We start from the raw sequence: 21,835 nt of genomic DNA, 5'->3' as shown, positions 1-21,835 counted from the left end.
TTTTGCAGGATGATTTGGATAGTTTGATAGATTTGGCTAAGGAGAATGGATGTCAACTTAATGTGGCAAAATGTAAGGTTATGCATTTTGGAGTGAAAAGATTAGCAGCAGTATACCACATTGGTGGAACTGTACTCCAGTAGATTGACAAGGCCAGGGATTTGGGAGAGTTGGTGGATAGGGAGTTGAAGTTTAGGGGGCACATTGCAAAAGTGGCTGAATCAGCTCATCAAATCACTTGGTTACTGAAGAATACTTTGACGAGCAGAGACTATTGTGCCCAGATATGGTCGCCAGGGTTTCTTCTTGATCGGGAGAGGATCCAGAGACAAGTGACCAAGCTGACAGTAGGTCTATGAAATGAACCCTATGAGAACAGGTTGAAGATTTGTGGATTGCAGAAATTGGTCAATAGGTGGAAAAGAGGTGATATGATTGAAACATTCAAATTACTGAAGGGTTTCTATAAGATTAATTCAGAAGATATTTTTGAGAACAGGACTGGTGGTGGGAGGACTAGGAGCCATCTGTGGAAACGTGGCAAGAATGTGGTTAGCGAGAGTGTTAGAGCAAGGTTTTTTTACTTGGAGAGTGGTGAATTAGTGGAATAAGCTGCCAGAGTCTGTTGTGGGTGCATCACCGTGAATGAATTCTGTGTGAATGTTGAATAGTTATTCTTGACATGATGTTAAGGCCTCCCTCGATGAGTCTAAAGACTCCTGGGGGTTGCCGGTAATAATAATAATAATAATAATATGTTGTCTTCCGCAATGAGTCTCTTACTCCCTGGAAGTCTAATAATAATTTATGAGCAAAAATATATATATACTGGCAGTTCAGTTAACCAATCTATGACATATATTAATCTATTAATCTGTTTAAGAGAAAGTGCGAGTATCAGTGACGTGATGCATTCTCTACACTTTTATAATCTATAAATCTAAAAAAATAAAAAAAAAATTAATGAAGAACATCTCTGAATACAAAATCATAAAAAATTCATTAATTTCTTTAGGGGATTCTGCCAATCTTAAGTAAATCTCTCTTGTAGATTTTCTAGTTTATTTGTTTCATCTTGATGTTTTCTAATGAAAACCTTGAAATGCCAGAGATCAATTAACATGTGAACTGGTAGCAGACAGGCTTTGAAAAATTCCTATAGGAAAATAGAATTGAACATAGTATGTTTCTTCATTTTAGAGTTAAGTGCTACGGATGCAATACCATTTCTGCAGGGCTAGTTAGATATAATTTTATTTGTTTCTTTCTGCATTATTTAATTCATTTGGATGTCTAAACCTCCAACGTTTTGTATAGCAGTTCTACAAAGAGGATTAGTCACAAAGATATACTGTATTTTGAAGTGAAATAAAAAAAATAAACAAATCAGCTAATGCCTTTTATTCCCTTAGAGGGAGTAGGCGAGGCCTTTATACCCTATCTAGCTTTTGGAGACTGAGTGAGCAGTTCAATCTCCACCGGTAGCCAATCAGAGATAGCTGGCCCATGTCTATCACTAATTATAGCAGCCACCAATGAAGAGGCTGGCAAACAAGTGCTGCCATCTCTTGGTACCTAACCCTAACAAGATATGTTATTGTATGAAATAATGTGGGTACGACGGTCAATATTCTTGAGTTAACGGGATAAAAATCCGAGTTTCCGGGTGCAAAAACCTGCTTGCATGTGCCAGAGATCGACTAACTCGGGAATCGATTGAAGAAAGGCATAGAAAAAGTTCCTCCAGTCGGCAACTAGACTTGAACTGAAGTCAAACTTCGAGCGACCAAGTGCAGAGGATGCAATCGCCACTTCGACTCAGCTACACAGGCTTCATTTTGAAGTGATTTCATGTAAATTCGATTTCTCTGAAATAATAATAGCAATTGTTTCAGTACAGCTAAAACTTAACGCCCTATAAGGAAATCTAATTCTTTATTGGGCTTATTCCATGGCCAAAAAATCATTTGGTTTTCAGCTGTAATTTCAGCTGTAATATAAGATAACAAAAATAATATATAATAAATACATCTACGATAAAGAGCCAAAAGGCTAATTTTGCAGCAACATAAATGAAGTTAAGAGGATAATAAATCCCATATTATTTTACAGCCGGGTACGAAACTTGGAGATCGAAATCTAAGAGTTTCATGCCGAAGAAATTTTCTTGCCCCACCTTTGACACGAGTTGCCTAGTGTTGTACTACTCAAGTGATGACTTACACTTGGACTTGCCGATAGTTCTTTGGCATGAAACTCTTAGATTTCGATCTCCGAGTTTCGTACCCAGCTGTAAAATAATACGGGATTTGATTTTTTAATGATATTTGTGATATAATGATTAATATTATATACACATTAGCACAAGAATAATGTTTAATTTGCCAAATATTTCGGTCTGAATATTACAGACCATCTTCAGTGGCTACATAGAAATAGTTTTAAAAAACAAAGTGGAATACGAACAATTGATCATTCACACATAGAACGAGCCGCGTGATGTCCGCTAAGTGTTAGAAGAGTAAACATTTTGTAAAAAACATAATAATAATAATTATTATTATTATTATTCTGGGCGACTCCAGGGAGTCCTTAGACTGATTGAGGGAGGCTCTAAACATCATGTTCACACAACTATACAACATTCTCACAGTATCTATCATACTTTGCCTTGAACTCACTCACCGTCATAGCACCCACAACAGACTCTGGCAGCTTATTCCACTCATTTACCACTCTAAAAGTAAAGAACCCAGCTCTAACCCTTGCTAACCACACTCTTTTCCAGCTTCCATAGGTGTCCCCTAGTTCTCCCACCACCAGTCCTGATCTCAAAAATATCCTCTGAATTAATCCTATAGAAACCCTTAAGTAAGTTGTATCTGAATCATATCTCCCCTTTTCCGCCTATCAACTAATTTCTGCAACCCACAAATCTTCAACCTGTTCTCATAAGGTTCATTCCATAGACCTGCTTTCATCTTGGTCACTTGCCTCTGGATCCTCTCCACCTCCTCCCCTTCAAGAATATACCTAGGTGACCAAATCTGGGCACAGTAGTCGAGATGAGGTCTTATCAAGGCTCGGTACAGAGGTACAATAACTTGCTTGTCTCTGCTCGTCAAGGTATTTTTCAACAACCAAGTGAATCGATGAGCTGATTTAGCCACTTTTGCAATGTTCCCACTAAACTTCATCTCCCTATCCACCAACACTCCCAAGTACCTGGCCTCATCAATCTCCTGGAGTACAGTTCCACCAATGTGTTATACTGCTGCTAATCTTTTCACCCCAAAATGCATAACGTTACATTTTGTCATATTAAATTGACATCCATTCTCCTTAGCCCAGAACTCCAATCTATCCAAGTCGTCCTGCAAGATTTTGACATCTTCTGCATTCACTATTGCCCTACCCAACTTTGCATCATCAGCGAACAAATGAACTGTTCCTCTTAGATCTTTGCCTATATTGTTAATGAACAAATTAAACAGCAGTGGTCCAAGAGCACAACCCTGCAGCACACCACTAGTCACAGGCCGTGTTTTGGACTCTACTCCTGAATAAACTACTCTCTGATATCTCTCCATCAACCACCCACCTATCCATCTCACCAACCCTGTATCCATTCCCATATATTGTAGTTGACGGATTAGAATTCCATGTAGTATCCTGTCAAATGCCTTAGCCAGGTCCAGCAGATTCATTGTAAACCCATTACCCTTATCCAGTTCGGCCATCACTGTGTTATAAAACTTGAGGAAGTTACTGAGGCATGATCTACCCTTCACAATGCCACGCTGTCCCCCCATACAGTATCTCATTTTCATCAATCCATTCCTGTATTTTTCCCTTGACTTCTTTCTTCAAGACCTTGACAACGACTCCTGATATGCTGATTAGTCGGTAATTTGCAACAGTAGTCTTGGATCCTCCTTTATGCAGTGGAACTATTTTCCCCTCTTTCCACACCTTCGGGACGAAACCAGACTCGAGACTCAGATTAAACAACATGGTCAAGGGCACTGATAATTCTTTAGCCGCTTCACGAAAAAATACTCTGCAGCCGACAGGATTCGAACCTGTGAGGGGAGACCCAACAGATTTCTAGTCTGTCGCCTTAACCACTCGGCCACGACCGCACATATTACGGGCGACTAATTAAAGATATTAATTCACAAATTCATATAATGATCTTTAATAACATTATACTGATTAAAAAAAAAATAAAATAATTAATGTGTTATCCATATTAAACTTTCCCAAATTTTTGATATAGATATACAGTCATTACGATTCAAGTTAGGACATTGAAGTAGGGCCTCTACACTTTCTTTAAATAAACGTTCAAATTTGTAGCGACATCTGTGTAGGAGGAGAGTCTTGGACCAAAGAATGTTGTGGTTTGTTTCTAATCCATGCTGAGCTAATCCAGATTTCTCAGGTTTGTTGTGTTGAATTGATGACTGATGCCCTTGAATTCTTTTTTCTATGGAACGTCCAGTTTGTCCAAAGTAAGAAAGATTGCAATTACAAGGAACTTGATACACACCAGGTAGAGACAAGGTTGAGCGTTTATCTTTAGATGAAGGACACTAGGTGGATAGGTGGATAAATTGTTAATAAGTGTATAAGTGGCTGTTAGAGCATATTTCTTTAGAATTCTCGAAATTAGTTCTGAAATCGCGGAAACGTAAGGAATTGGAACTCGACGTATTGAATCTTTGTTCTGTATTGGTTTGTAAGAATCGAAAAGATGTTGAGTACTCTTTTCGGAGAATCCATTTAGTTTCATGTGATGTTTGATAGTTGAAAGTTCCTTCTGTAATAAATGAAAAGTTGAACAGTTAGTTTTTGCTCGTCGGATTAAACATTTTGTGACTCCTGTTTTTTTGACCAGGGTGATGAGCAGATTCTTTGAGAATATGACGACCTGTGAAAGTTGGTTTTCTGTAAGCTGTTGTTGTAAGAATACCAGAAGGTGAACGGATGAGGACATCTAAAAATGATAACTTGTTGTCTTTTTCAATTTCCATGGTAAACTTTATACGAGGATGTAAGGCATTGATACTGCCTAAAAAGGAAGGTAAGGAGTCTCTGTCGTGAGGCTATATAGCAAAGATGTCGTCTATATATCTAACCCAAAAGGATGGTTGAGGGAATATAGATGAGAACAGGACTTCTGGATGTTCTAAATAAAAGTTTGCAAGAGTAGGAGAAAGTGGGCGCCCCACGGCTGTTCCTTCCACTTGGTTGTAAAATTTATTTTGACATAAGAAATATCCAGAGTGCATTACGAAATCAAATAGTTTTATAATATCTTCTGGGAAGATGTCAGCTAGTAATTCCAACGTCTCTTTGAGAGGTACATTCGTATATAAAGATTCTATATCAAAGGCAACCATAAGATCTGTAGGTTGTAAAGAGAAGTTTTTTAATTTATTTAAGAAATCAGAAGAGTTTTTCAAAAAAGAGCGTGAGTTGCCAATGTGTGACTTCAATAATTTACATAGATATTTGGCTGTGCGATAGGTAGTAGAATCAATACAATCCACTATAGGGAAAAGAGGAATATCTGTCTTATGTATTTTTGGTAGACCATAAAACCTGGGAGGCCTTGCAAAATGAGTTTTTTGTCTTTCAATAGTGTCTACATCTAAACTTATGACCTCATCTAGAAGGGAATTTAATTTCTTCGGTTGTCTGTTGGTTGGATCGTAGTTGAGTTCCTGGTAAGTAAAAGGAAAAGTTTTCTTCTATAGTTTGAAGAGTCCATAATTACTGTCGCTTTTCCCTTGTCAGCTTTGGTAATGATGACGTTACTGTTGTTTCTTAAGGAAGGTATAGCTTTCTTTTCAGAAGGAGATATGTTCGAAGGAGGAAGCTTGGCTTTAAGTAGCGAAGAAGCAACTTCTAGACGGAGAGCATTAGCTTTTTCACTTGACAGATGAATGAGTGTTCGTTCGATATTAACTAGAAAATCTAGATATGGAATCTTTTTCGGGACAATAGAGAAATCATGTCCTTTTGAGAGGATGAGTGTTTCATTATCGGTTAAAGGCCGACTGGATACGTTGACGATCCAATTATCTGGAACTTGGAAAGGCTTGATTTGTTTAGAAACAAGAACATCATATTTGTTGTTTAGATGTTGATTCTGTTTTTTTATAAGAGCGTTTAGCTACATCCAGAACTATGTTTGAAAGATGTGGTTCTAAGTTTGTGGAGATATAGATACGGAGATCAGAAACTAGCTGAATGTTAATAGCCAGGTCATGTTTAGCAGCTTTGAGTTGATTACGGATTAAAGATAAACTGGTGTTACTGTAAATATTATGAACTCCAGGAGATTTAATAGTTTCTTTACTCTTAGCGAAATTAGGAATTATCTTGTTGTCGCGGCATTTTTTTAAAAAGATGATCCTCGCTTGTAACTTACCTTGAGTTACTGATGGTTTGCCTAATTTACCGGATGAATGTAGTTCTGGATGTAGCGAAACGCTCTTTACAACGTTCTATAGAGGCCTTACTTCAACGTCCTAACTTGAATCGCAATGACTGTATATCTGTATCAAAAATTTGGGAAAGTTTAATCGGGATAACACATTTTTTTAAAAATTTTTTTTTTTTAAATCAGTACCAAAACAAGCCTTAGAGTACAAGCCATTAGGAAAAAGAAAACCAGGACGTCCTCTTAATCGATTCAACGATGACTTCTAAGGCCGGAACAGGCCATGCAGGCCTAAATCCTTGATATGCATGATGATGAATGATGATTATGTGTTTTACAAAATGTTTACTCTTCTAATACTTAGCAATATGACATCACGTGGCTCGTTCTATGTGTGAACGATCAGTTGTTCATATTCCACTTTGTTATTTAAAACTATTCCTATGTAGCCACTGAAGATGGTCTGTAATATTCAGATCGAATTTGGCAAATTAAACATTATTCTTGTGCTAACGTGTATATATTTCTAATACGGGATTTATTATCCTCTTAACTTAATAAATACATCTGTTAACGCCTTTTATTCTTCTGTAAGGAATAGACTAGGCCGTTTAGCCTTATCAAACATCGGAGTGAACAAGCAGTCAATCTTCACGAGTAGCCAATCAGAAATAGGGCAGGTTATATAAGGCAGGTTATAGGGTCGATTTTCTTGAGTTAATGGAAAGAAAAACCTGAGTTTCCGCCATAAAAAAATCCTTGCATGTTCCAGGGCTCGACTAATTCGGGAACCAGTTGAAAAAAGGTATCGGAAAGTTTCTCTAGTCGGCGATTAGAATTGATTTAAGGTCGCCATTCTTCAGGCGCCGTGGAAGCATCATGAGCTACTTCTACTAAGCTGCACAAGCTAAATACATACCTTAAAATTTCCATACATGGAAAGCTGTGGAAAATGAATATAGTATATTCCTTTCCTGTTTATCTAGGAAAAAAGATCAGAGTGGAGGGAGCATCGTATAGAAAAAAATGATATCAGGTGGTAACATTGATTGGAAGGAGGAGAGGACACATGGGTAGAGGGAATTGGATTTTATGTAGTAATTAAGGGATAACTATCTGCAAAAGTATGTAATGCAAAATACTAGGGGGTCAGAGAGTTCTTGACCTAGTAATTGCATCTGAGAATGTGGCTATAATGAATATGATCACGTTGCCACCAATTGGTGAGGTTGATCGTAGGGTCTTGACCTGCGAGGTGGCTAAATGTGTGGAATTTTTAATTATGACAGGATATATGTGGAATTACCGGGCTGCTAAGTATGACAAGCTTGGGAGATTGCTTGGTTCAGTGCCATGGCATGTAAAACTGCAAGGGTTGAATGTTGATAGTGCATGGAAGGTGGTTAATGAATGTTTGTAAGAGGCAATGGCTGACTGTATACCTAGAGTGCAAATAGTAAATCAAGTAGGGATTAAATGTATGAAAATTAGCCATGCTGGCTAAAGAGAATCTCAAACAGTTTATTCGATATGTTGCAAGTAAAAGAAAAAATGTACGTGGCAGAATGATTTTAAAAAATGCCAATGGTAGGGAGGTAACCGAATCAGATGATATAGTGGAATTACTGAGCGAGCACTTTGCAAGAGTATATCATCCAGGTGGTGATATTTCAGGAATGAAGGAACCAACAGCTTATACGGGAATTGTGGTGAATGAAGTGGAGGTGAATAGTCTATTACAAAACCTCAATGTGAATACATCTGTAGGATTTGATGGTATACCAGCTCGTGTCGTACGTTAAGCAGCTAAAGAATTGTCAGCGCCCTTGACCATTTTGTTTAATTTGAGTCTCGGGTCTGGGTTAGTCCCGAGGGGGTGGAAAGAGGGGAAAATAGTTCCACTGCATAAAGGAGGTTCCAAGACGGCTGTTGAAAATTATCGGCCGATCTGCATATCTGGAATCGTTGTCAAGGTCTTGGAGAAAGTAGTCAAGAGGAAATTACAGGAATGGATAGACGAAAATGGGATAATGTATGGGGGACAGCGTGGTTTTGTGAAGGACAGATCATGCCTCAGTAACATGTTCACGTTTTATAACACAGTGATGGCAGAACTGGATATAAAGGTAATGGGTTTACAGTGATACTGCTGGACCTTGTTAAGCCCTATGACAGGATACCACACGAATTTGATAATCAATAAACTGAATCATATGGGGATGGAAATAGGGTTGGAGAGATGGATAGGAGGGTGGTTGATGGAGAGATATTAGAGAGTACTTTATTCAGGAGTAGAGTCCAAAATACAGCCTGTGACTAGGGCTGTGCTGCAGGGTTCTGTTCTTGGACCACTACTGTTTAATTTTTTCATTAACGATATAGAAAAGGACCTGAGAGGAACTGTTCATTTGTTTGCTGATGATACAAAGTTGCGTAGAGCAATATTGAATGCTGAGGATGTCGAAATTTTGCAGGATTATTTGGATAATTTGGAGGACTGCACTAATGAGAATTGATGTCAATTTATTGTGGCAATATGTAAGGTTATGCATTTTGGGGTGAAACGATTAGCAGCAGTGTACCACATTGGTGGAACTGTACTCTAGAAGATTGATGAGGCCAGGGATTTGGGAGTATTGGTGGATATGGAATTGAAATTTAGTGGGTACATTGCAAAAGTGGCTAAATCAGCCCATCAAATCACTTTGTTACTGAAGGATACTTTGACGATCAGAGACAAGCAATTTATTTTTCCTCTGTATCGAGTCTTGATAAGACCCCACTAGACTATTGTGTCCAGATATGGGTGACAGGGTTTCTTTCTGGTGGAGAGGAGGTGGAAAGGATCCAGAGACGAGTCACCAAGATGATAGCAGGTCTATAGAATGAACCTTATGAGAACAGGTTGAAGATTTGTGGGTTGCAGAATTTGGTTGATAGATAGAAAAGGGGGGGGGGCATATGATTAAGACATTCAAATTACTGAACGGTTTCTATAATATAATTCTGAAGATATTTTTGTGAACAGGACTGGTGGTCGGAGGACTAGTGGCCATCAATGGAAACTCGTGAAGGGTGTTAGAACTAGATGTTTTAGAATGGTGAATGAGTGGAATAAGCTGCCAAAGTCTGTTTTGTGTGCCATGACTGTGAATGAGTTCAAGGCGAAGTATGATAGATACTTTGTGAATGTTGAATAGTTGTTCTTGACATGATGTTAGGGCCTCCCTTGATGAGTCTAAGGACTCTTTGGAATTGTCCATAATAATAATATCTAAGAAATTTTCTTTTGACACACACACACACACACACACACACACGCACGCACGCACGCACACACACACACACACACACACACACACACACACACACACACACACACACACACACACACACACACACACACACACACACACACACACACACACACACACACACACACACACACACACACAAAACACAATCACACACACACACACACACAGTATATATAAGAAATTATAGGGAGAATTCAAATTGTTTAAGTACGTAGGCTGTTTAATAAGTAATAAGAGTATATTTATACAGAAAACAGTTTACCTTTAATCGTCATCATTTACATGGTCTTTTTCGAAGTAACTACTGTGAGACGCGATGTATTTGTCCCAACGTTGCGTCCACTTCTTAAACACATGTGAGTCCGTTTTTTGAGAGTTTTTTCAAAACCGCCTCCGCAGCTTTTACACATGCTTTGTTCCTTTGGAAATGGCGGCCTCTTAGTGGTTTCTTGAGCTGAGGAAACAGCCAGAAATCGCACGGTGCGAGATCAGGACTGTATGGAGGGTGTGTGGTAGGATATCTCTGTGTGTTGTTCTTCTGCAAAACGTCCACTACACAACCAGCAATATGTGGCCTTGCATTATCGTGGTGCAATAAGAAGCCATTCTTCAGCAATGGACGCTTCCTTTTGACGTGCTTGATGATAATTGCTGCTGTGTTGATCATTGTCTCTGTGATGGACGTTGAAGGTCTTCCCTCACGTTCAAGATCTTCCACATTTTGCCTTCCTTCCTTAAAAGTTTTATGCCAGCGAATAACACTTGCCGTCGACATTGCTTCATCGTGGAAAGCTTCGCGTATCATGTTAAAAGTGTCCGATGCCGATTTTTGCAAAACGCACACAAAATTTAATCGCATAACGCTGTTCCAAGGACGCTTCCATAGCGAAGACTGTTCGCACCTCGCAGGCGCGCCAATGAGCACTTGCGTTTAGTCACGCGACACTCTGGCACATCAGCCCGTATAGGCCATCTATCAACCTCTTTTGTTAACACAGATAGCAACATTTCTTTATTCCACAGAAATTAATATTGTAATGAGTGGTGTCGCCACAGTAAAATTAGTCTTATTACTTATTGAACAGCCCACGTATCCTCTAGAAAACTCCATGTATACTTTGTTCATGACATGTGAAATGGAAACATGGATTTTGACTGAAAAATGACCAAACCTACCACGGGAATTGAAAAATATGAAGGAGAATTTCTGGAAGATCACTGAAGATTCAGATAATAATTTATGGGTTAATTAACTCTGAGTTTTTATGTGAGTGTTCTTGTTGTAGACATTGTGCGCTTTCAGTGTTACTAACACGTGGACTTGTTTCAGTATTCTTATAAAATCCTTTGACTTAGAACGATGTATAATGACAGGCATTGAATCGAGATGATACCAACTTTGTCTATATATGAGTTAAATATCGATTTTTGTTGTTTTATGAAATGGTAAGTGGATTAGATGCATTCGTTTGATTATCTGGATAAATTATGAATTAAGGGAAATAGAAGGGGTCTGCAAAAGGCAGAGTTCATCGGCAGCCATGTATCGGTGACTATAAGTACTAGTAGCGAAAATATAACAAGAAGAATAGGTGCTCTTGACAGAAAAAAAGATATTGCAAAAGAACAGCGAGTAAGCAGTAAGAAAATTATGAAAGAAAGCGATCGAGCATCTGGTGAAAGAAGCAGTCGATGGTGATGATGTCAGCTTTTCCATCATAGAGAATGCTGAAATATAAAAATGTGGTGAATGGCACACCAGAGATTAGTCCTACAAAGGGCGATGCGAATAATGGTATAACGAAAGTAGAATAGTACATAACTAGTAGAAACTATATGAAATGTAAAGAATTGGTAAGGTTCAGGAATGAATTGTGGAGAGGGCAGAATTAGATAAGATATTTAAAGAAGAGAGTAATAGGTGAAATGGTGGAAAGTATTGTACCATTGTATGGGGACTCTATAGCGAAATATATGAAAATGGAACAGGTGTCGAAATTATGATAGGAAGAAGGAGAATAAATTACTTATGGAAATAGACCCTGACGATTATTAGAATTTTTGAAAATAGAGTAAATATTAATGAGGAAGTGGGGTTATTGATAATTTCAGAAGAGTTGTGTCCTCTTCAGATGGAACATGAAGAAATCAATATTGAAAATGACTCTGATGCCTTTTAGTCTGAGGTTAAAGTAAGCACACTATTTAGATATTTAGTGACATGTTTCTACCGTCAAAGAAAGGCAATGGAATACGATTCTGAAATTTTCAGACAGAAGAGTATGGTGTGGTGAGGCGATGATAATGGATGAGTTTCACCATTCAAGCATTGTTCAAAAATATGTTCCAGTAAGATGATACATTCCTTCAGTTACTTGGAGATAATTACTTTATGCAGCTTGTAGCTAAAAGAACACGGGGGACATGACTTTTGGATTTGAAAATTTTGCCTCATACAGTGATAACAGACGATGTCACCACAATACCACCAATTGGGGGAAGCGATTGTATGGTTCCAAATTTGGGTAGGTTGGAACAAGCTTCATGGAACAAGAGTGATATGTAAAATTACAGACAGGGGACTAATAATTTAATGAAATAGATTGGTGATGTGCCGTGTCTCAACTAGTTGAAGGGGGAGACAATCACCAGAGGCTAGACTTTGTCCAAAATCATTTACTTATAACAATTTCAGATCGTATTCCAAAGTTCGGAGGATAAATCAAGTTGAGTAAAATGCATCATGGAACTATGCAGCAGCTTTTTCTCAGAAGTTCTTGTATAATTTTAGGAGTATAAATTGTAAGTTGGGAGCATCGTGATAAAAATGGAAATTGGCATATGAAAGGAGATCTGCTCATTTGGTAAAAGAAAACCATACAGAATCCTACTGTTATGTGCTAGTAGGGGAAAAAATGTAAATATGGAAGAGTCACTTTAGTTTCTGAAGAATGGAAGATGGGCAAATCTGTTGAAGATGCAAAGGAATTGTTTAATGAGTAATTCGTTAGTGCGTTTCATGTACAGGAAAAGAAAACTGCTAAATAACAATAGGAACAAGGCAAAACAGCAACGAACTGAATGTTTGCCTTGTTCCTATTATTATGTAACACTTTTCTTTCCCTGTACATGAAATGCACTAACGAAGAAAATTGGAAGTGTATCAAATATTAAGTAGCTTGGATGTTAATAAGGCTATGGAACTGAATCGGATATCACCAGTTATATTTCCAGAAATGCGCAAAAGAGGTACCAGTGTCCTTTGCTTGGCTGTTCAACAAATGTCTGACAACAACATGGACGGTCCCAGAGGAGTGAAAAGAAGGACAAATAGTGACACCATATAAGTCAGAATTTAAGTCAGTGTCAAAATGTATGTAGGCCAGTGTGTGTGTGTGTGTGTGTGCGTGTGTGTGTAGTTTAGTGGTAATGGTGTTGCGGGTATCGTTAGAGAGAGAGAGAGAGAGAGATAATGAAAACCTGGATTGTACAAAATGGTAATCTATCTGAAAGTATCATTGTTTTGTTAAGAGGAAGTAATTCTTTAGTAATTAACGTCGTCACATTTTGCAATTAGGTGACTAGTGTATTGAACAGAGGAAATACTTAGAATAATTTTTTTGAAATTGAGCAGGATGGGATGAATGGTATTGGTATGAATTTTATAGATTGGTTACTGTGATAGTTTGCTGATAGAAGTCAGCGAGTTGTGCATGTTAGTGCATTGTTCAAACACACAAAGGCGACGTTGTGTTTTTGAACATTGCACTAGTCGGATACTTCAGGGCATTGTTTTGTGAACAGTTTTGCTCTGTAATTCGTTCAAAGTGTAAGAGGACATATTCAGTTCTTGCTCAGATATTCAGTTTGTTGCTGATGATAATTTAGAAAGAGCATTGGCACAAAGTTATGATGTCATGCTACAAAAGGATTTGAACAGGTTATTGCTTTTCGGTTGAATTTGGATGTTATTTCAATGTTACTGAGTGTATAGTTATGCATTGTATCAGAGAAGATGGTATAAGATTTATCATATTGGAACAACTTTGCTTCAGGAAACGGAGGAGCCAGACAATCTTGGTGGACAAGGATCTGAAGTTCAGGGGCTAATTGCAAAGTTTGTTAGGGTTATTATCCCGATTATTTTTACCAGAATGTGAAGAGCGGTGAGAAGTACAAATGAGGAGGCTTCACTCTTAGGTTTCATTTGGATTTCTGGGCACAGATCTGGTCATTTGGCTATATTGACGATGAAGAATCATCGAAGAGTGCAAAGGCAAATAACCAAGATTACCATTGAGTATTGAGATTAAAGGAATGTGGCGTGCAGAGCTTGGTGTGTAGAAGGAGGAAGAGGAGCTATATGATTGAGATGTTATGTTAGTGAGAGGTTCCCAGAAGATAAATACTGGGGAATTATTGCATAGGATAATCGGCGATGAAACAACGAGAATAGGATGTCATCCCTAGAACAAAGGTCATGTGATTAAGAAAGTGAAAAGGAGATTTGTTTGCATGGCGTTGGTGTAATGGAACGCATTACCAGATTAGGTGGTGCATGCTCAAACATTGGATGTGAAGGAAATTTATCATAGTTATTGTCTTCTGTGAGTACTAGATCTCCTACTAGGAGCTTTGGATTCCATGGAGGCTTGGGAGTAATGTTAATACTAAAGATCACCGCTTAGATCAAGCTGGAAGGCACAATACATTGGTTAGGTACAGATGGCCAGAAGAACTTAGAATAGCTCAAGATAGGATTGATTGAGAAATCAATCATTGGATTTTCTTCATGATGATAAAGAAACCCAATTATTATAATTACAAATAGTCTTACGTTTCTTTGATTATTTTAAGTGGAAGCAAGCAAGCAGCACCTTTACTAGCTTGAGGTAATGAACACTTAAATGCGGTGTATTTTCATTTGCTATATTTATTTTTTGAATATTCGGAATTTGAATATAATAGTCATCTATAATATTCGGTAATTACAGTTTTACCATTGAATAACAATCACTGACCAGTTGTTATTTTGTGTGCTTGCCGGTCTGGTTGGCCGAGTGGTTAGCGTATCCACTCTCCAGCCAAAAGGCTGTGGGTTCGAATCCCTCCTTGGGCATGGATGTTTGTGATTGTCTGTGAAATACTAGTGGCAGTGTTCGGGGGTAGATGGCGTTGGTGTAGATGATGAAGGTAGCTGTAGTCGGTGGATTGAGTGGGGGAGAAAGAGAGTTGTGGAATAGATGCCCTCCCTCGATGAGTTTTTGGACTCCCTGGAAATGTTATGTAATAATAATAATAACAACAAATAATAATTTGTTGCTAGTGTTGCCTCTGATGTTGAAGTTTTCTGTGTGTTTCAAAAATTTCAGGCCGATATAATTACATACCCAGATACTCTTCCTTTCACCCTTACCTCAGGAAAACTGGACATTTAGTAGTGAGAAGTGATCTTTGCTCTTAAAAGAAGTAGAAATACAGTATGTGATTTAAAAAAAAAATTAAACAACGATAATAACATTATCTATGTATATTTTTGAATTATAATGCAAATTAAACACTAGAAACATTATTAGTTAAATATGGCTTAAATTATACTAGTATTGATAAAATGAGAAATGTTAAACATCGAAGAAATATTTGTCCATATTTCTACTCCTGCCCATGGAACTTTGGATCTGACCTTGTGCAGAGGTAATATTTTTAAAATAATGACGTTATTTTCTTTATTTATTATTATTATTATTATTATTATTTATTTATTTATTTATAGTTAAAAATAGCTATACTAAGATTCTCGTATTAGTATTTATTATTATATTTCAGTGGAGTTAAGTTTATAAATTATTGGATTTACTCTGAATGGAATAATTCACTTATTGCAAGGGGTGCCCTTTATGGTGTAAACTTTGAAACTATAATCGTAATCAGATTTGATAATGGTTTCTGTGGAATAGTTGATAACAATTTAAATGAAAAAGAGGGCACCTGTTTCACCTGCTGTGAGCAGTTAAAGATGGCTGCCGCCAGAGAAGTGTTTGATGAATGGCTTTATGAAAAGTTAAAAACATTAAATACTGATCAAGAGATATTCGGAACTTACATCAAAGGAATTTTAGAAGGCGGGGAATCAGAGGATGAAAAACGTGAAGCACTTGAAGGAATTTTAGTTGAAGTATTGGTAAGTCAGTTGATACAATATCTATGTATATACTCTACTATTTATCGGTATTATATATATATATGCAAACACTGATCTTTAACATTTTATAGAAGGGATTTCTGTTTCGTTATACTTCCAGAAGAAATATATATATATACATACCAATGTTTAACATTTTATGAAAAGGATTTCTGCCTCGTTATACTTCTGGAAGAAAGTCCGGCATATTTATATGCCTAAATGTCAAGTATTATATATGTGTGTGTATTACCATCGAGAGTTGTCACATATCACCCACACCAGTTGTCATACTTTTTTGTGGAATTCGTTCACCATCACTAAAGGCAATCATTCCAGCCATGCACTGCTCTTTGAGTTAAAAATCTAGTTCTTACCCCTTTCTTGACTACATGCATTCTCAGCTTCCATGAATGCCTGCCTTTTCCTAACATAAAATAGAAAAAAAAAAATTCAACAACTGGTATCCTATGTAACCCTTTGTAGGTCTCTTAATATCTCTTTTCCTTTTTTTTTTTTCTTCTTCTCTTTTCCTTGATTACAGTATGCAGTCCACAAATTCTCAATCTCCCCTCATAATCTGTTCTACAGTCCCAATACCATCTTTAACACTCTCCTTTCAGCCATCTTCAGAGTGTCTACATCACTACAAAAAGAGACCAGATCTCTACACCAGGTGCGGTATCAAGCCATATAAAGAGGCAAAATGACTTTCTTACAGTTTGTTAGTGTTTGTTTTAACATTGCAGTTATCATCTGAGTTGTATTTGCAAAATAACTATATATCAACTATATTTCTGTCTACTAATATAATGCTGCCAATGTAACATGGATATCTCATCATGCTAAAATGCATGACATTACGTTTACTAACATTGAACTTGCAGCCATTCTCATGTGCCTTCAATTTCATTTCTATTCAATTATTCTGGAGATGCTGTATGTCAGCTGCATTTTTAATTACAAAGGAGGGGGGGAATAAGGCAGGCTAAGCCACTCTGTTAGAGAGGTTGGTAAGTACTAGGATTCAGAATTAGGTTGATATTATCAGTATTCCTTATGGTGGTCAGCATTGTTGTGTTAATGGAGGTCATATTTTAGCATTTTATGTACCACAATAAAGTGATAAGTTCATTAGATAAGGGAGATGCATATATATAGTGGTATGCTTAGATTTTGAATGGCCTTTGATAGATTGCAACACAACAAACAAGCTGGTAACTAAATTAAAACTGATTGAATTGGATTTTTCATGAGACTAGTCAGTTGGATAGGTGATTGGCTGTCAAATAGATATCAGCAGGTTGTGTATAGAGGGAAAGTGTATCCTAAAAGACGAAGGTCACTAGCCGAGTGCAAAAGGTTCTGCTTTGAGGCCGTCATTATTTAACTTGTATGTTAATAATATTGGAAAAGCTTAATTGGAAATATGCAGTTGTTTGCTCGTGATGCAAAGTTAGGAAGAACTATGAAGTGCAGAGCAGAAATGGACTTGCAGGAGGATCTCAATAGACTGTTGGAGTGGGTTAGTGATTGAAGCTATTTGTTTTATGTTGCAAAGTGCAATGTCTTGAAATTTGGTAGACATGGTTGTGATGCAGAGTATACAATTAATGGGGAAATTTTGAAGTTGAAGTGGAAGAGATGAGACATCTGGGAGTGATGGTAGACAGAAACCTGAAGTTTAGGAGTCACATTGCTAAAAATGTAAGAACATTACAATGGATTATGGCAAAGATCAGAAGCATCTTGACATATAGAAGCAAAGAAGTAATGGTTCCCTTGTATAAGGTCTTGAACAGACTGCATATGGACTGCTGTGCACAGTATTCCACATATAGTCTGTTCATAGGAGGTTCATTGAGTCTGGTTTATGGAATGTGGGATATTAGTATAGATCGAGAGAATGTAACTTGCAGAGTCTTGAATAGGAGAGGAGATAAGATTGAGGCATATAAGTTGGTAAGGGGCTGTTACCAGGTTGTTACTTTCAGGCAGTGCATTCCATTTGGTCAGCGGAATTATTATTATGTGACACCTCTAGGGAGTCCAAAGACTCATCGAGGGAGAATGTGCCAACAGCATCTTGCAAATGCATTTGCTGAAAGTGGTGAGTGATGAAACTGTGAATGGGTTTAATGTACCGTTTGATTAGCTTTTTTTCATGAGATTGTGCACTTTCCTCAATGAGTCTTTGCCCTCTACAGAGGTCTGATGTTAATAGCAGTAGTAGTAATAATAATAATAATTACCCTGCTTATCTTTGCAATCATCATCAGCAGACAGCTGTATGTCTTCCCAATGTTATGAGTATGAAAACTGAATAATAATAATTACCAGGGACTGATTCCTGGGGCAGTTCCCCCCCCCTCATACACCACTTTTTGATATCTTTCAATCACCCATCCTCATATTCAAGCTAACAATATCTAATCCAATTCCATATGGTGAATTTAGCAATTCCAGCAGCAATTGCAAAAGATGGGATTGGATTACATATTTTAAGTAGATTAAAGATTGGATTTCTGAATGCTACCAGCAAGTTGTGTATGATGGAGCAGTAAAAACAAGGAAAGGTGACTAGTGGTGCACCTTGGGGGTTCTGTTCTTGGGCCCTACTGTTTACCTTATATGTTAATGATATTTCATGTGGGTTGATTGGGGATCTTGAAATGTTTGATGATGCATAGTTAGGTAGAATTATCAGGAGTATTGCCTGATGTTAATTCTCTATAGTCAGATTTGAATAGACTTTTAGATTGGACAAATGAGTAGGATTGTACCTTTTAATGTTAATAAATGCAAGATGCTATGCTTTAGGGTGCAGAGATATAAGGCTATGTATTGTGTTGGTGGAGCTGTACCTCAGGAAGTGAATGAGATTTAGGATCTTGGGGTGGTGGTAGATGTGGAGTAAAGTTCTGAAGGCACATTGCAAGATTTGTGAAGATTGCAGATCATGTTGCCACTGTGATAAGAAGTACATTGTCATGTAGGGATTAAGGAGATGTTAGCCCCCCCCCCCCTCTGTAATAGGCATTGGTCAGACCACACACACACACACACACACACACATAGACTGCTCAGATTTGGTCACCTGGTTTGTTGTGATGTGGTAACACTAGAGATGATCCAAAGACAAATGACTAAAATGATATCTTGACTCTGGAGAGTTGGTTATGCAGAGTGGTTGAGGGGATATAGATTTCAGGATTTTGTATATAGAAGGAGACCGAGTTGGTTAAGGGATTTTTACCAGAATACTGAAGGAATTTTAAAAAGAGTAGACAGTAAGACAGAAAGAATGAGAGGCCATCCGTGGAAGTTGTGGTATAAAGATGTGGTGAAGAAGGGTGTGAGGAGTAGATTTTTTATGTGGAGAGTAGAATGCATTGCTGGAGTGCGTTTATGAATGCAGTGAGTATAAATGATTTCAAGGTTCAAAATGATAGACATGTTGCTGGTTGAGTAGGCTTCCCACAATAAGTCTTCTGACTTCATGGCAGTTACTGTTATAATAATATCCTCCAGCTTATACAACAGCCTTCCATGTTGTTCAAAAGTGTTAGCAAACCCAAAAGTATCATGGTATATCCATTCCTCTTGTCTAACTCAATCATAATATTATAAAATGGGAGCAAGTTACTCACATGTGATATGTCTAGGAAACACTTCTCCGATAACTGAGAAATCAGTAACATCACATGCCTTATGTCATAGCAAGTGGTATTGTTGGTTTCCATTATCTCTATGGATGTTTTTCTTATTTATCTTAGGAATTATGGTTTAATTTGTTGTGTGAAGGCAATTTTATTTTTTAATTTTTTATTTTGTAGATAATTTTGATTCTGAAGGGCAACACTCTGCATATAGAAAACTCATCTGCAGACAGTCAGCCTAATGGCCAAGAACATCTGATCAAAGCTAATAGGTGGTGTAGTTTTAGGACTGTAGGCCTCCCTGTATTTCTCCTGTTCTTTCTCGTTTGCTGAAGTGTACCTGCGCGCATTTGATACCAGTGTATTAATCCCTGAGGATGCCGGTTTAACTCTGGTGAAATATTGGAAATAAGTAAATTTTTAATTATTATTTAGTCTACATTGTCAATTTCCTGAAACAACATAATGTATGTTAAGTGCCATCTTCATTACTGATAGTATTAAATGTCACAAGAGGAGTATTAGAGTGCAGTGTATTCAGTTGTTGAGTTATATCAAATAGGATAATGATCAGTTTCTTGCACATTTTTATTATTGAACATTATATTATGTAGGAAATGCTATAGATAGATTATCTGACATAATGTAATATTTATATTTGTAGGACAATTTGATGAAAATGATATAAATTATAAGTTAGTGAATAATAGATTGTGTTTAAAGGAAGAAAATAAACACGGAAATTGAGTTTTTATTGTATTAATATGATTTTAAGATATTGAAACTTGCAAGTTATAAGTCAATCTAACAATTAAGAACTAATAAACAAGTTGTATTTTAATCTGTATAGGTGTAGTAATAAGTGTTATAAAACTGCATGAAATTTATAGGAAGAAGTTAGGTTATAGATGAATATACATTTGAATATTGGCTTCATGTGATTTAAATTATATTGTGTTTATTTTTCTTGGATCAAGTGTTGTTTTTCTGTTTGTTATTGTTTATTTTAAGTATTGATTGTATGATGTTTGGTATTATTATTTTTTAAAATTTTTTTTTTCTGATTATGTTTTCCTATGTGCGTGGTGTTTCATCATCTGCTTACTACAATGTTGCATGGTTTTGGTATTTCTCAGTTATCCTTCCCATGTAGCAACCAATACTATGGAACCAAACCTAGTATTCTCCTCGGTTGGTCATAATTTCCTACTCTATAGCTCAGTGTATAACCATTTCTGAATAGAATATCCATATACCTAGCCATTTCCTAGGTCAGTATAGCATGATGACTGTCATCAGCTTGTGACAGTCATGCCTTTAACTGAATCTTCCTCTCTACAACACTAATCAGGCCTGTAACAATATCCCACTATGTATTTGGTCTGGTTAGATTCTGCATCACACCAGATAGCTTCATACTCACAGCTACATAGGTAAATTGTTACTCATATTGCTGTTATCATAGTTTTCTATTCTAAATGGAATCAAATCATCTGATATCATTAGCAATCCCACCCCCCTATCCTGTCTATCTTTTCTTAAAATGTCTGCCTTTGAGAGCTGGGTCTCACAAATGCCTACAATCTGAGGCCATAATATATTCACCAAGGCAATAGACTCTACCCCTGGCACAGTATGGACATAATGACTTATTTCTTCTTTGGCTTGTTGATGCAGTTCATCAAGATTTGGTCTTCATCCAAATCCAGTTTATAGCACCTCTATAGCTCAGTTGGAAAAACAACATGGCATTGCGTTGACTGGAAAAGACCTGAGTTTGATTCTTGTTGCAACAAGAGGAATATTTTGACTTTCAGTTGAAAGTGAGTTAATGATCTCATACAGAGGTAGCAGAGTTTTTCTCCCAGAAACTCTGGTTTTTCATCCCACATACAGGTAAATTGGCCATGAGAACACACAATTTGCAGACAGAAACACTGTTGTTGGTGGTGATGGGCAGTAGATGGCATTGTATGTATGTATGTGGAAAATTAAGTACCGGAGTCAGTGAGTTGTGTGTAGTGGAGATAGAGGTCCCTCCCACGATGAGTCCTTGAAGGTGTGATATAATAATAATAATAATTTACCTCCAGGATTTTTTTTTATATACTTACCTCTGTAGCCTGCACATGACCCATTTGTGATCTCTGGTTACATCTGATGCCTTCCTTATGCAAACATCCTGGCACCTGATATATAAATCCAAACTGGATGAGCACACTGTCAT

The 21,835-nt window shown here is 37.2% G+C and overlaps 1 protein-coding gene and 1 non-coding gene across 2 annotated transcripts in view; one reads left to right on the top strand and one right to left on the bottom strand.

Annotated features, from left to right (window-relative positions):
• Positions 1-4,061: 4,061 nt before the first annotated feature.
• On the bottom strand, positions 4,062-4,142 carry TRNAS-AGA (transfer RNA serine (anticodon AGA)). The gene has a single exon. It is a non-coding gene; the product is annotated as a tRNA-Ser (tRNA).
• Positions 4,143-15,736: 11,594 nt separating this feature from the next.
• LOC150097461 (coiled-coil domain-containing protein 43-like) overlaps positions 15,737-21,835 on the top strand; it is a 63,355-nt gene continuing 57,256 nt past the window's right edge. The window contains exon 1 of the mRNA XM_090407238.1: positions 15,737-15,949. Coding sequence (XP_090263364.1) covers positions 15,785-15,949 — 165 coding nt within the window. The 5' untranslated portion in view covers positions 15,737-15,784. The remainder of the gene's footprint in view (positions 15,950-21,835) is intronic.

The sequence above is a fragment of the Typopeltis vanoorti genome, chromosome 17 (genome assembly GCF_054136105.1).
Source record: "Typopeltis vanoorti isolate ZY-2024b chromosome 17, IOZ_Tvanoo_1.0, whole genome shotgun sequence".
NCBI classification, from domain to species: Eukaryota; Metazoa; Arthropoda; class Arachnida; order Uropygi; family Thelyphonidae; genus Typopeltis; species Typopeltis vanoorti.
Note: the sequence above shows the minus strand (reverse complement) of the source record. Positions and strands in the feature narration are given on the sequence as shown.